The sequence below is a fragment of the Panulirus ornatus genome, chromosome 1 (assembly GCF_036320965.1).
Source record: "Panulirus ornatus isolate Po-2019 chromosome 1, ASM3632096v1, whole genome shotgun sequence".
Classification (NCBI taxonomy): domain Eukaryota; kingdom Metazoa; phylum Arthropoda; class Malacostraca; order Decapoda; family Palinuridae; genus Panulirus; species Panulirus ornatus.
Genome location: NC_092224.1, coordinates 69,013,872 through 69,030,075, shown reverse-complemented (window position 1 = coordinate 69,030,075; position 16,204 = coordinate 69,013,872). Strand labels below are relative to the sequence as shown.

Below are 16,204 nucleotides of genomic sequence, written 5' to 3'. Positions count from 1 at the left end.
TGCAAATTTTGTGCGGTCATCCCTTGTTCTACGGCGATTCCCGCGCTGTTGCTCAGCTGCTCGCTGGTTTGTCAACACTGACTGTAAATGTTTACGTATAGACAAATATGAATTTAGAGCTACTTGGTAAGTACTTGAATTTACTCACATTTAAGGTCCTCATCTAATGAAGAGTTCTCAAATTTGGGAAACTAACAAAACACTTGTATAGAAGTTGTGGCATAAGTGCAAACTAAAATTTACGTATTACTAGTGTACATGTTATGACGCCCATTACACTTCGACATCGTTTATTTTCCCTATCGCCGCTGGTTAGATTCAAGTGGGTGGAAGGCGGAGGTTGAGTAATTGTATAGAAGCCTGTTTACGTGATAGGAGGCACAGTTGTTTGTAATGGATGTTGAATGATCATTGTGGTCACCCATTACTAGTGGGGTCCCCTAGGGATCCGTAGTTGGGCCTATACTCTTCATGATTAGCATTGATGATATTGGCATAGGGCTGAATGACTTACTGTCCAAATTCATAGATAAGACAAGGATCAGCAATGCCATGCTTAATGAAAAAGATTGGCTAAGATTACAAGAGGATCAAGATAGAATTGTTGAATGATCAGGAAAAATTGCAAATACCATTTACCATGAATGCAAGTCATCTGTAACAAGTAGGAGACTTTAAAAAGAATTTGATTATGAACTGATTGACCACAAGATAAAGGGCATCCCTGGTGTGAAGGATCAAGGGGTCACTGTCTCCAACAACTTCACACTCCCACCATTGTAATGAAGCTGCTAAGAAAGCTGATAGTGATGTTAGGATTTATCAAGAGAAACTTTTCGTACAAAAGCAAGGATATCTTGAATATGCAGTGGAGTTTTGGGCCCTCCCACGTAAGCAAGGATATTCTTAACTTGGAAGCAGTACGGTGAAGAGTAACTAGATTGATTCCATCCTTGCTTAACAAACCATGAGGAGAGTCTACAACAATCAAAGCCAGAAGTATCTCCAAGGCAAATTGATAGAGTGATTTAAAATGCTTAAACAATTCAACAATGTTGATATTGACAATTTCTTTACAGTAGTGCCAGCATTACCAACAAGAGGATGTGGACTAAAACTTAAGAGGTCTCCGAGTTAATCTGGACTGTATGAAATATTGCTTTACCAAATGCATTATTGAGGAGAAGAATAAGCTCCCACAAAATGTTGTTCAGAGCAACACCCTTAATATCTTCAAAATTAGGCCTGGTTATCACTTGTCATTCCTGTATTGAATAATTCATGTAATCAGTCATCTTAACGTAGTGGTATATCATGTTAACTACTGAACCACCAATCTCTCCTGGGCCATTCCTTTTTAAGTGGAAGCATCAAACAGTCTTTAGCAGCATTAAATCCAGGAACACCTTTTCTTCCTAGTTGGCATTCATTTTCAGATTCAGCCAGTCACCTACCACTAAACACATGTTAAGATGTGTTATCTCCTTTCCCGATAATTGTTTCCAAACACACATGAAAGAACAGGCAACGGCTTGCACTGGATTATAAACATTCTTATTTACTAGCTCACTGTTAATCCAAACATATTTTGCCAGTGCTACTGATACAAAGCAAAAATATTTTTGCATTAACATCACTTTGAAATGCAGTATCACTGGAGAGTTTACAATATCTTGGAATATATCAATACTGAAGGAAAAGAATAACTTTTATGTTATATTAGAAATGTTTTTTAATTCTAAGGCATCTGCTGTTTCAGGGTATTAGTATCATTCTATGGGTTTTTATCCTAATTCTTGAATGATGTATTGCAAAATCCTTTATGAAGTGTTGCTAAGTGGGGCCATCTTGTATGGGTAAATGGTGTGATTTCAAGATGGGAGTCTAGCAGGACTGTATAATGTTTCTTTGGGTTTAAGTGTTTTTATGAATGGGGTTGTGTGTGAGACAAAAGACAAGTGACTGTGATTTAATGATGAGCCATGATGGAAGTAGATGTTGGCTGCTGAATTTGTTTTACTACAATATTGCAACTATTTTAGCTGAATTAGGGTTGGGTATTATGAGAAACCTCTTTCTTGATGTGTATAGAAAGATTTTGATGGTAAATTCATGGAGTTTTTAACTTGCTGACAAGCCATAGATGTGATATATGTAGAAGAAAATTTAGACAATACAATAATAGAATCTCTTTCATATTTCCAGAATCCTTTGGGCAGAACTACCCCGAGGAGTTTGATGGAGCCTTGGATTGTGCTTCATTAGCTGTTACTTGTGCATTTAATAGACGAGGAACACTTTTAGCTGTGGGATGTAATGATGGACGGATTGTTATATGGGACTTTCTTACTCGTGGCATTGCTAAGGTCATTAGCGCTCACGTCCACCCTGTGTGTTCTCTCAGGTCAGTATTTTATTCACTTTTATTATATACAGTATAGAATGGTAAGTGGCCTTTACAAAATATGTCATTCTTTCCTGCAAGAGCTAATCTGCTTTGTTTCTTAAGTAGTGGAATTACCATAATTACTAGTTACATTGATGACATGTCACATTTAAAATTTGAATAATGTCAATAGCTTTGTGTTATCCTTCATACCGGGAAGTGAGTCAGTTGTTGTTTGCTGACGTTACAGCACTGGTGACAGATTCAAGTAAGAAATTGCAAAAATTGGTGATTGAATTTGAAAGAATGTATGAAAGGAGGAAGATGAGAGTAAATGTAAATAAAAGCAAGGTTAGTAGGTTTAGCAAGGCAGAGGGACAGGTTGGTTAGTGTGTGAGTTTGAATGGAGAAAATGTGGAAGTGAAGTATTTTAGATACCTGGTAGTGTATGTGGTGATGACTGGGACTTTGGAAGCGGTGGTAAGGGGACAAAAGTTGTGGAAGCTTAGATATATGTATGGAATGAGAGGTCATTATATGAGAGTTCGAAATGGATATGTGGAGGTATAGTAGTTCCACTGATGACATATGGATGCAAGTCATAGGCTATAGATAAAGATCTTCTGATGTGTGTGGATTTGTTGGAATTGAAATGGTTGAGGACAATAAGTGGTATGAGATTGTTTGGTCAAGTAAGAGAGTGTTGCAGTAATGAAAATAGTGTGGTTGAGAGAGATGAAGAGGGAGTGCTGAAATGATTTGGACATACTGAGAGAATGAGTGAGGAGATGTTGACAAAAAGGATATATGTGTGTGCAGTGGAAGGGACAAGGAGAAGGGGTGACCATCAAGTAGAAGATGAATGGAGTGAAATATATTTTGAGTGTTCAGGGCCTGATCCTGTGGGAGGGTGGAAGACATGTATGGGACAGTGACTTGGAATGATGTGTACAGTAGGCAATGTGCTTTCATTGGACTGAACCAGGGCATGTGAAGCACCTGGGACAATAGAAAGGTCTCTGGGGCCTGGTTGTGGATAGAGGGTTATAGTTTCAGTGCATTGTATGGGACAGCTAGAGAATTGATGTGAGCAAATGTGGCCTTTTTGTCTGTCCTAGTGCTACCTATCCCTTGTGGGAAATGGAGGACTAGGTTGAAAGAAAAGAAAGACTAAAATATTCAGAAATTTAATGTTCATTTTATTACATGTGGACAGATTCTCAGTACTTTAAAAACTGGATTTTACAATTATTTTATAAAACGAAATATATATTACAAATGATATCAGCAGATATGTGGAAAAGTCAGAAGAATGGAAGCTATGCATGTGTATACATGGAAAAGAGGGAAAGGGCCAGATGACTGGATATGGCAGTGATAGTGCCTTTTATACATTATGAAGAGAAATTAGAAATTTAAAAAAATCACTTACTAAGCATAGCATAAAAGTATAAGGAAAAACTGGTAATGAGAGGGTGAGGATAATAGAGTGCTGGATAAGTGAAGAGCATGGTGAGGAGGAAATGTTTACATGAGATTTCTATCAAGTTGATAGCTGAGAAGTTTATGATAAAAGGATTAGATAAGAGAAATACTTTGACAGCATGAGTGGTGGATGAATGGAACAGAACGACTAAGGTCATGGTTAATGTAGTCAACATATTTGAATTTATGAGGTTGAATGACAATAGAGTATGCTGAAGAAAAAGGGCCTCCACGATTTTAAAACTTCCTTCCTTTATAGTACAAATAGGTGATTCCACACTCTCATGTAAATGGCAGCACACAGACATTATTCCAGGCAGTGATCCCTGTTTTTTTAAGAATTTGGAAGTACTGCAGCTCATGAAGCCTATTATGTATAAGTAAGGGGGTAAGGAGAATTTCGAAGTGGCCCATGAGTGATGTATGCATTAGATATTCAGTTTAAGTGTCCTAAATTTTAGGAGTTTAATAGTGTTTCGGGATGAACATTACTGAGATGAACAAGTATAACTAAGTTATCTTATAAAAGTACAGAGTTGACTTTACAAATGGGAGTAAGATTTTAGAGTAACCAAAAAAAGCAACACTCACTGTCAGTTACAGGTCTAAATTCTCCTGTTTGTGGCTATTTCTGTGCTAATAAGCTTTACTTCCATTTATAGTATAACGTTTTGGGGAAAATTGTAGACCTCTAGCTTTGTTTGAGCAAAAAAAGTCTGGTATGAACTCAGTTACAGGAATGTACCAAGACCACTCAGTTGTAACCTGATCTGGAAAGAGGAGATGACAATACCAAAGAACAAATATGTAGGGGTGCTACTGGAAACTGTTAAAGAGCTGTAGCAGAAGGTAACACAACTAGAGCAGGAGTTTAAAAACTGAGGAAACATTTCAGTAATCATGAAGGGAGCCACAAATTCAGTTTAGGCTAGAAAGTTAATAGAAATATTGTAAAGCATTACTTCTTATAGTACAAGAGTGGTGGATGATTGGAATAGAATGACTGAGGACATGGTTAATGCAGACAACACCCATGAATTTAAGAAGTTTTATGATAGTAGAGAATGTTAAAGATACGGGGTCCCACAAATGTAAAACTCTCTCCTTGTACAATAGAAATAGGTAATTACAAGTAGATAATTACACATGTGCATTCATGTACTCAGTCATTCGTCACAGTCTGTAACATTGACTGGTGTAATGATTGCCTTTTTATCTGTATTTAGGAACATATGTAATTTCCAGTCCTTTCAACACTTTAGCACTAATTTCCTTTTCAACTCTAACCTCTCAAGGCTCTCCTTTGGTGTATATGTAATCACTCATGTTAGCATAATTTAACCTTTTCTTCCTTCAAGAATTATATGAAAATTGATCAGTCCATTGTTTGTCATATCATGTGCATAACCTGGTGTATAGAAGCTTCCAGCTCTTCAAGTTTTGTTTGTAGAGATGTATGGAAATGAAAGTGAGTGGAGAATGTTCTTTGTGAACCATCATGCTGCATGGTATGATATATTGACAGATGAATAGGAAGTAAAGCAATCCTATAAATGTGCTAAAAGTATATTTATCCTGAATTTCTTTACTTAGTACATTTACTACTGTACAGTTTCATTTACTTGATGTTTTTATGATGCATAATTATATGTACAATCTAATTTTGCAGTTGGTCAAGAGCTGGATACAAGCTTTTGAGTGTCTCAACTGACAACAATGTGTGCATTTGGGATGTACTCTCTGGAGAATGTGACATTAAGTATAGGTTTCCATCACCAGTGATGAAGGTTAGTAATTACTATGTGGCTATTACTCATTCTGCATTAACCAGGATTTGAAGTAAAATCTTTTGTCATGTCTGGTCAAAGCAGCCAAACCCTGACTTGGAGAGTCCATCAACCCCAACGAAGTGTCAGGACTCTCAAGCAAATGTTCTTTTATGGTAAAGCAGTCACGTACTGAATTAAACTATCTTCAAGTCAAAATCTCCCTTTTGTAGATTTATATTGAGGTCTGAGCACTGGCCAACTGCCTAGTAAGGCAAATTCACAGTCACACAAGGGCATATGTATGATTTGTTCACTGCCTGCCATCTCTGCCTTCACATATGCATACCAGAATTTTTGGTTTTAAGTACATTACTAGTCTTTTCACCTTGTGTCCATTAATTTCCTTTAACTCTTACCAATTTGAATGAGCCAGTGCCTATGTTCTAATCATAATTCTTTATAAAACTGTATATGTTGAGGAAATCTCCATAATTATAAAGTGAATTCTGAATTTGCATTCATCTGTAAATCACATGACACTCAAACTGAAGTGTTTTATTTTGATACTCTACAGGAATTTCCTGTGTAGCAGGGTGGTGACAGGAATGGATGAAGGCAGCAAGTATGAACATGTACATGTGTATATATGTATATGTCTGTGTATGTATATGTATGTATACAATGAAATGTATGTATGTATATGTGTGTGTATGGGCGCTTATGTATATATATGTGCATATGAGTGGTTAGGCCATTCTTTGTCTGTTTCCTTGTGCTACCTCGCTGATGCGGAAAACAGTAATTAAGTTTGATAATGATAGTGATAATGATAATGATAATAATACAGTACTGTACTTGTTATTTTATTTGAGACTTTTAATGAAGTTGTTTTTTATGCAAATGCAATTTCATTTTCAGGCCCAGTTTCACCCAAGAAATGACAAGATGTTCTTAGTGTGTCCAATGAGACATCCTGCTGTGCTGGTTAATGTAGAGTCTGCACACGAGATTATTCCCATGGATGATGAGGTTAGAGGCCAAGCATTGTTTGGGGCCTTTTAGTAGAAGACAGCTAGGTATTTGTATCTGTATCCTGTCGGTATTTGTATCTGTATCCTGTCATCTTTTTACTCATTCAGAGATGGGTGGCAATTATACAATTCTTATGTGGTTCATCTTCTAGCCATCACAACGCTCAGAGTCAGAGACTTGTTGGCATCACGATCAGCATATGCTGAATACTTGGACATGTTGATAGTCCTTTATTTCATTGAAGCACTTAATATTTTTTTGCCCCAAGAAATGAAAATTAATAGGATGATGTTTTACATAATTAGAATTGAGAGAGGAAAGCACACACACACAACTCTTTCCTTAAGAACTCATCACTGCATTTCATTAATATCCATTTACCCTCTATGTTTATACACTGGTGTCTCGTTATTATGGAGATATTCAATTCATTATCTTTTTTAGCTGTTACCTTTGAGTGCTCAAATTACAGTGGTATAAGTTTGTTGAGTATTCCTGGTAAATTATATGGGAGGGTATTGATTGAGAGGGTGAAGGCATGTACAGAGCATCAGATTGGGGAAGAGCAGTGTGGTTTCAGAAGTGGTAGAGGATGTATGGATCAGGTGTTTGCTTTGAAGAATGTATGTGAGAAATACTTAGAAAAGCAAATGGATTTGTATGTAGCATTTATGGATCTGGAGAAGGCATATGATAGAGTTGATAGAGATGCTCTGTGGAAGGTATTAAGAATATATGGTGTGGGAGGCAAGTTGTTAGAAGCAGTGAAAAGTTTTTATCGAGGATGTAAGGCATGTGTACGTGTAGGAAGAGAGGAAATTGATTGGTTCTCAGTGAATGTAGGTTTACAGCAGGGGTGTGTGATGTCTCCATGGTTGTTTAATTTGCTTATGGATGGGGTTGTTAGGGAGGTGAATGCAAGAGTTTTGGAAAGAGGGGCAAGTATGAAGTCTGTTGTGGATGAGAGAGCTTGGGAAGTGAGTCAGTTGTTGTTCGCTGATGATACAGCGCTGGTGGCTGATTCATGTGAGAAACTGCAGAAGCTGGTGACTGAGTTTGGTAAAGTGTGTGAAAGAAGAAAGTTAAGAGTAAATGTGAATAAGAGTAAGGTTATTAGGTACAGTAGGGTTGAGGGTCAAGTCAATTGGGAGGTAAGTTTGAATGGAGAAAAACTGGAGGAAGTAAAGTGTTTAGATATCTGGGAGTGGATCTGGCAGCGGATGGAACCATGGAAGCGGAAGTGGATCATAGGGTGGGGGAGGGGGCGAAAATCCTGGGAGCCTTGAAGAATGTGTGGAAGTCGAGAACATTATCTCGGAAAGCAAAAATGGGTATGTTTGAAGGAATAGTGGTTCCAACAATGTTGTATGGTTGCGAGGCGTGGGCTATGGATAGAGTTGTGCACAGGAGGATGGATGTGCTGGAAATGAGATGTTTGAGGACATCGTGTGGTGTGAGGTGGTTTGATCGAGTAAGTAATGTAAGGGTAAGAGAGATGTGTGGAAATAAAAAGAGCGTGGTTGAGAGAGCAGAAGGTGTTTTGAAATGGTTTGGGCACATGGGGAGAATGAGTGAGGAAAGATTGACCAAGAGGATATATGTGTTGGAGGTGGAGGGAACGAGGAGAAGTGGGAGACCAAATTGGAGGTGGAAAGATGGAGTGAAAAAGATTCTGTGTGATCGGGGCCTGAACATGCAGGAGGGTGAGAGGCGGGCAAGGAATAGAGTGAATTGGATCGATGTGGTATACCGGGGTTGACTTGCTGTCAGTGGATTGAATCAGGGCATGTGAAGCGTCTGGGGTAAACCATGGAAAGTTGTGTGGGGCCTGGATGTAGAAAGGGAGCTGTGGTTTCGGGCATTATTGCATGACAGCTAGAGACTGAGTGTGAACGAATGGGGCCTTTGTTGTCTTTTCCTAGTGCTACCTCGCACACATGAGGGGGGAGGGGGATGGTATTCCATGTGTGGCAAGGTGGCGATGGGAATGAATAAAGGCAGACAGTGTGAATTGTGTGCATGGGTATATATGTATGTGTCTGTGTGTGTATATATATGTGTACATTGAGATGTATAGGTATGTATATTTGCGTGTGTGGACGTGTATGTATATACATTGTGTATGGGGATGGGTTGGGACATTTCTTTCGTCTGTTTCCTTGCGCTACCTCACAAACGCAGGAGACAGCGACAAAGCAAAATAAAAAAATAAAAAATAACCTTTATTAACCCCATTATTTTAAGAAATGCAAGTGAAGATTGTTTTGCAAGCCAGCTAAGCAAATTAGAACAGGTACCTAGATATTGACATAGCTTGGGGAGGTACCATATGAGGAGGGTTACATTTCTAACCATAAATTTCCCAAATCTAACTTCTATGTATGAACTGTACTGTAGATGATTTGTTATTCATGCAATAAATGATGATCTACTGAGAAGAGTTGCATAATGAAGTATGAAAAGTACAATTTACCTTATCATTTTATCAATTATATATTGAATGTTTTGAACTAATACTTAGTAAGACTTCCATATCTTTCAGTTACTTTTTCCAGTTTTTCTGAATATGTGGATGATTGTTAATTCTTGCATTAGGGAAAACCTACTAAAGAAAACTGTTGAAGAATAAATGAAAAATACAATTTCCCATACTTTATTGAGAAGTTGGTTGTTTTGAGATGAGGGGCTGGGTGAAAGTTCAGTAAGGATTCAATATCCTCAGTATGACAAGACCCTAAAGATGCTGAAACATCCCATAGTAGTTGGAGAGATTTAGTGTAGATTAGCAAATGGTGAGGGGTAAATGAAGCTAGGGGAGTGGATGAAGAATGGGAGGTATGTAGGGAAGCAGTGATGGCATGTGTAGGAGATGCATGTGGTATGTGAAAGATGAGAGGCAGGCAGATCAGAAAGGGTAAAGTTGATAGTGAAAGAGGAAAGAGGCATTTAGGTGGTACTTACAGGGAAGGGGTGCAGGTGGCTGGGAGATATATATATGAGAAAGTAGCAGGAGATAAAGAGGAAGTTTCAGGTGTTGAAAAAGATGGCAAATGCAAGGGATGAGTGATTATCAGTAAACTTTAGGGAGAGTGAGATGTTTTGGATGAAAGTTGATAATGTATGAAAAACAAGGAAACAAATGGGATCATTGGTGAAGGGGCAAATGGGGAAGTGGTAACAGGTAGGGCTGATGTGAGGAGATGGAGTATATATTTTGAAAGACTTTTGAATGTGTTTGCTGATAGGATGGCAGATATAGGATGTTTGGGTCAGAGGCTGATAGGATGGCAGATGTAGGATGTTTGGGTCAGAGTGGTATGTGAAATGGGAGAGTCAAAGAGAGGGGGCTGGTGAAGAAAGAAGAGGTGGTGAATTCCTGCTAGGATGAAATGTGGAAAGGTGGATGGATTGGATGGTATTGCTGTTGAATTTCTCAAGATGAGGGGTGACTGTGTTGTTAATTGGTTAGTGATGATTTTCAGTGTATGTTTGGGTCCTGGTGAGGTGCCTGAGGATTGGCAGACTTAGGAGATTTGCAAGAAAAGTTGTAAGAGGTCAAGAAGAGTTGAAAAAAGGGGCAATTGCAGTTAGGACAAGTAAGTATCAACAAACTTAGGGAGAAGATAGTTTTGTGAGAAAAACAAGAGAATAGATGGTAACATCTATGAAGGGTGCAAATAGGGAAGTGGTAAAATGCAAATATAAGGTGAAGAGGTGATGGAGTGACTATTTTGAAGGATTTTTTTGTTGATGGGGCGGCAGATAAAGGGTGAGTAAGTTAGGGAGATATGCAAAGTGTTAAAGTCATGACAAGTGGTTTGGTGAAAATAGAAGTGGTAAAAGCCTTGCAGTAGATGAAACCTGTAGTTAATTTTTTTCAGATAGGATGTCACTGCATTGTTGAGTAATTAGTCTTATTTTAATGTGAGTATGAAGCATTTAGAGGTGCCTGAGGATTTGGCAGAATGCCTTCATAGTACCATTGTATAAAGGCAAGGAGGTAAGTGTTCAATTTACAGATGTACAAGTTTGTTGAGTGCACATGGTAAGTTGCACGGAAGTGTCGTGATAGAATGGTGGCATGCACAGAGCATCAGACTGGGGAAAAACAGTGTTGTTTCAGGAGTGTTAAATGATGTTTAGGTCAAGTGTTTGCACTGGAGAATAGGTGTGAGAAATACATAGAAAAACAAATGTTTATATATATGATGTTTGCGGATCTGGAGAAAGCATGTGACAGAAGTGATGAAGATGCTGTTTGGAAGGTTCTATGAATATATGGTGTGGGAGAAAAGCTACTAGGAGCAGTGAGGAGTTTTTGTCAAGAGAGTATGGCATGTTTGCACGTAGGTAGAGAGGAGGAGGGAAGATTCAAGGTGGGTCTATGGCAAGGATGTGTGATACTTATCTATCTGTCTATATTTCTGATGCCTGTTCCCTTGGGAAATTCCCTAGAGAGGATGGCAATGGTAAAGGAGCCTCTACAACTGGTGAAATAACTGGTGAACTCCATTGCTGCTTCTTGGCCTTTTATGCCTCACCCTTAGTGGGCTACTGGCAGAGGGCAACTTTGGCACAGTATTTTCAGATGTTACCATGGCTGTTTAATCTCTTCAAAGGGTATGGGGGTGATGGAGGTGAATGCAAGGGTTTTGAAGAGAGTAACAGATATAGTCTCTGAAGGATGGGGGGCTTAATCAGCTGTTGTTTGCTAATGATAAAGCATTAGTGGCAGATTCAAGTGAGAGACTGTGGAAGATGGTGTCTGAGTTTGGGAGTGTGCGTGAAAGGAGAAAGTTGAGAGTGAATGTGAATAAAAGCAAGGTTGTTAGGTTTAGCAGTGAAAAGAGAGAGGTTAATTGGAGTGTGAATTTGAGTGGAGAGATCTTGGAGGAAGTGAAGCATTGTAGATACCTTGGAGTGGATGTGGCAGCAAATGGAACCATGGGAGCTAAGGTGAGCCATAGGATGGTTGAGGGAGCAATGGTTTTGACCACATTGAGAAATGTGTAAAAAGAGAGGTCACTGACTTTAAGTGTACATATGGGTATGTTTGATGGTATTGTAGTCCCATTGGTGCTGTATGGGTCCAAGGCCTAGGCTTTAGATATAAATGCAAGAATAGGGTGACTATGTTGGAAATGAAATGTTTGAGGACCAGTTGTGGTGAGAGGAGGGTTAATCAAATAAGAAATGTTAAAGTAAGAGAGAGATGTAGTTGTAAGAGGAGTATATATGAGTGAGCTGAAGAGGATATGCTGAAATGGCATGGACATATGGAAAGGATGAATGAGAAAAGGATGACTAAGAGAGTATACTTGTCAGAAGAAGGAAAGGGGGGAAACCAAGGAGGAGATGAAGGGCTGGAGTGAAAGATGCTATGAAGATTCTGAGCTTGAACGTGCAAGAGAGTGTGAGGTATGCAAGGGATAGAGTGAATTGGAATGATATGGTTTACAGGGGACAGTGTCCTGAACCAGGGCATAAAAACAGTTGCAGGAAAGTATGAAAAGGTCTATAGGGCCTAGTTATAGATGGTGGGCTCTGGTTTCAGTGTATTATATGTGATAGACAGAGAATAGATGTGGGCGAATGAGGCTTCTTCTTCATGTGTTCCTATATCTTTCTCGTTGATGTGGGAAATGGTGAACAATTATGAAAAGAATACTTATATATGGAGAGGATGACTATGAAAGTATACACGTCAGAAGTGGAGGGAACAAGGAAAAGGGGAAACCAATTAAGATATGGAAGGATAGATTGAAAGATGCTTTGACTGTTCGAGGGCCTGAACATGCAGGAGGGAGCATGGTAGGCAAGAAATAAAGTGAATCAGAAGAAATGTGGTGTACAAGGAGCTTTGTGTTATCAACAGGTTGAACCAGGGCATATGAAGAAGACAGGAGAGATCAAAGAAAGGTCTTTGGGGCCTAGTTGTGGATAGGGCCTCTGGTTTCAGTATATTATGCATTTTAAATGAAAGCTAGAGCAATATACAAATGAGGCCTTTCTTCATCAGTTCCAGGTGCTTCCTGGCTAACATGGGAAACAGTGAACAAGTATGGTAAAACCAAGCAAGGAGTGCTCATCCTCCTCAAAGACTGAATGTCTTTGGATGTAACTAAGATGAGAAGAAGAGAGAGATAGGTAGTACATTTGAGGAGAGGAACCTAGATACTCTAGCTTCTAGTAAAACAAAGCAAAGATGAAAAGGGAAGATAGGTATGGGAATATCTTAGTTGTTAGTGTATCACTGTTGTTGAAGGAGAGGTTGTGGTAAGGGAGTGAATCCCTTAGTGATGAGTAAAAATGGAATTAGATTACATTTGGTGGGTGGTCATCAGTGCTTATGAACCTATAAATGAGAAATTAGGAATAGATGCATGTGTTTTTGATGCAAGGAATCGAGCATTAGTGAAGGGTGATTTGAATGCAGGAGCTGGTAATGTGGCACTTGAGGGTATAGCCAGGGGGGTATGGGGTACCCCATGATATGAGAGAAAATGAACAACAGCCTGTGGAGTTGTGTGCTGAAAAAGGACTGGTGATTTGGAACACCTGCTTTAAAAAGAGGGACATAAACTAGTAAATGTGGTTGAGTAGGGATGATAGAAAGCAGGCATAATTGGATTATGTAGTAATTGATAGGCATGCAAACGAGACATGCATTTGGTGAGATGTCTCATCATTGCATTGTGGATTTGAAGGCAAAGGTTTAGAGAGGCATTTGGAAAAGAGGAAATGATTTGGGTGGAAAGAGGGAAGTTAGAAAGAGTGAGCTTGTTTGTGAGAAGAGATACCAGGAGAGTCTGAGTGTAGAAAGCAAACGAAGCTAGGGGGATGGGTGAGGAATGGGACATTTTTAAGGAAACAGTTTATGCATGTGAGAGGTGGGCAGATGAGAAAGGGTAGTGAATGGTAGCATAAGGAAGGTAAATTGCAAGTGAAAGAGAAAAGTGATGTGTATGGTAATTATTTGCAGGGAAGGAGTGGAAGAGATTGGGCATTATGCAGGAGAAAGCAGTAAGAGGTCAAGAGAAAGGTACATAGGCTGAAAAGAGCAATTTTTAGTGAGGGGTGAACAAGTATAAGCAAATTTCAGGAAGGTTGAGAAAATGTTGCTGAAGGAGGTTGATTGTATGAGAAAAATGGAAAAACTTATGGTGATATCCATGTAGGGAGGATTTGATGAAGTGGTAACGGGGAGAAATTAGGTGAAGAGGAGGTGGAGTAAGTATTTTGAAAGATTGCTGAATTCGTTTGATGATATGTTGGCTGATATGGAAAGTTTGGGTTGGGGATATGTGCAAGTGAGAGAGTCATAGAAAGTGTTTTGGTGAAAGAGGAGTTGGTGAAAGCTTTCCATAAGATGAATTGTACATGAGATGAAGTGCAATAGAATTTCTTAAGAAACAGAGTGGTTGTGTTCTTGATTTTTTAGGCTTTTCATTGTATGTATGCTCATGGTGACATGCTTGATAATTGTCAGAATGCCTCTTTAGTGCTGTTGTGTAAAAGCAAGGCAGACAAATTTGAATATTCAAATTACAGAGATATAATTTTTTCGAATACACCTTTTAAGTTGTACATGAGAGTGGTGATTGAAAGGGTAGTGTCATGCACAGTACTTTAGACTTGAATGGAACAATATGAAGAATGTGTGTGAGAAATATAATAAGAAACATAATTTGTTAGTGGTATTTATTGTTTTGGAGAAAGCATGTTATTGGGTTGATAGATAATGCTTTTTGTTGTGGGAGTATAGCTATTGGAAGTAGTGAGTTTTTACCAAGATAGTAAGGCATATGTGCAAGTAGGAAGAGAGGATGGTGAATTTTTCCAGATTATTTTTTTCTTATGTAGGAGGCTCCAGTTATGGATAAGAGTCCACATCAAGGTTGGGCTTTAATTGAAATATAAAGAAGCTAATGAACAGGAAAAAGAAGAGACAAGACAAAGTATTTATGAATTTTGTAAGAAGTGAAAAGCCTGTCTTGGGTCTGCAGCAGGGGTTTGTGATGTTGCCATGGATGTTTAGTATTTATAGATGGTTAGTGAAGGAGATGAATGCAAGGAGTTTGAAGAGTGGGGTAAGTCTACAGTCTGTCAGGGATGGATGTACATTTGTGGCAGATGTGATTGAAAAATTGCAGAATCTGTTTCAGAGGTTAGGAGACTATATGAAGACTATGAAAGTTGAGATCAAATGTGAATAAAAGCAAGGTTATTAAGTTTAATTGGAGAGAGAATGCTTTATTTGGAGTGTGAGTTTAATTGGAAAGAACTTGGAGAATTTGGACTGTTTTAGGTAGCTGGTGGTGGACAAGACAGTGATTAGAATGGAGTGGCAAGGCAGCACATGCAACCATGGGAGCTGAAGAGAGGAGATGAATGGCATGGATGCATTTAGGAATGTGTGGGAAGAGAGGTCTTTGTCTGTGAAGGCAGAAATGGATAAGTTTGATGTTATATTACTCCTAACAGTGTTATATGGATGTGAGGTGTAACCTGAATGACATGCAGGCATTCTGCCAGACCTCACACACTCCACCTTGAGCCATACATACATACTTAATCATAGCTAACTGATCAGCAGCAATGTCACCCTGGTTGCTATAGGAATTCTCCAGTCCCTTCCACTTCAGCCACTTTGTGACACTTCGTCTTTTGCAAACCTCTTGTCCCTTATCACTTTTCGTCAAACCACTTACCCTGACACTACAGGTACATCACCAATTTTCCGGCAGTCTTGATTCCAAAGCCTTACCAGATTAACCATTTTGCCGGACCAACCGTGGTAACGTAATAATGATTCATCAGCACACCTCTAATCCACTAATTATACATCTCCCATATGTATAAAGTATACCATGGAATGCTAGAAATTTAAATTAAATGTTAAATGTTTGAGCACCTTAAGATGGTAAGTCTGTCCTTAGACTGTTTGAATCCTGTGGGGTCTTCTTCGCCTTCTGTTGTTAGTGTTTTTCTGGGTGTGCATCACCAGAGTAATGCAGTTTCATCTGCATTATACACCTGCTCAGGACTGAGGTGCTCATCAGCTATGAGATTTGCAAATTTGTCAACATACTCGGTAGCTCCTTCATGGTTTCCAGACCACTTTTCTCCACACACTTTATTCATGGAAATTCCATGACACTTTTTGAATCTTTGAAGCCATTTTTCACTATAGTCACACTCATGTTGTAACTTAGGTTCTTTATGGAAAAACTTACCCTGGTCCATTATCATGCTACCTGACAAGTCCACTCCATCACTCCAACACTGTCGAAATCATTCCATCATCACTCGATTGTGCTCACTACTCTTACCATCTTTCATAGTTTTTCTAATCATCATTTGCTTCTTGGAATCGCTGCCGGCATAGAATTTCAATATTTTCTCCCTTCTTCATGTCATAAACAGTTGATGAACCAATACCATAGATGTCACACAGCTTATGCACCGAAACACCACGGTCCATATGGACTGGTGTTTACATTTGACACCACAACTGACACTCTCATTTGTC

At 38.9% G+C, this 16,204-nt stretch overlaps 1 protein-coding gene across 1 annotated transcript in view; it reads left to right on the top strand.

The window, feature by feature from the left end:
• Rbbp5 (retinoblastoma binding protein 5) overlaps window positions 1–16,204 on the top strand; it is a 55,672-nt gene continuing 39,468 nt past the window's right edge. Inside the window, exons 1-4 of the mRNA XM_071663192.1 lie at window positions 1–126; window positions 2,206–2,404; window positions 5,541–5,658; window positions 6,559–6,669. Coding sequence (XP_071519293.1) covers window positions 108–126; window positions 2,206–2,404; window positions 5,541–5,658; window positions 6,559–6,669 — 447 coding nt within the window. The 5' untranslated portion in view covers window positions 1–107. The remainder of the gene's footprint in view (window positions 127–2,205; window positions 2,405–5,540; window positions 5,659–6,558; window positions 6,670–16,204) is intronic.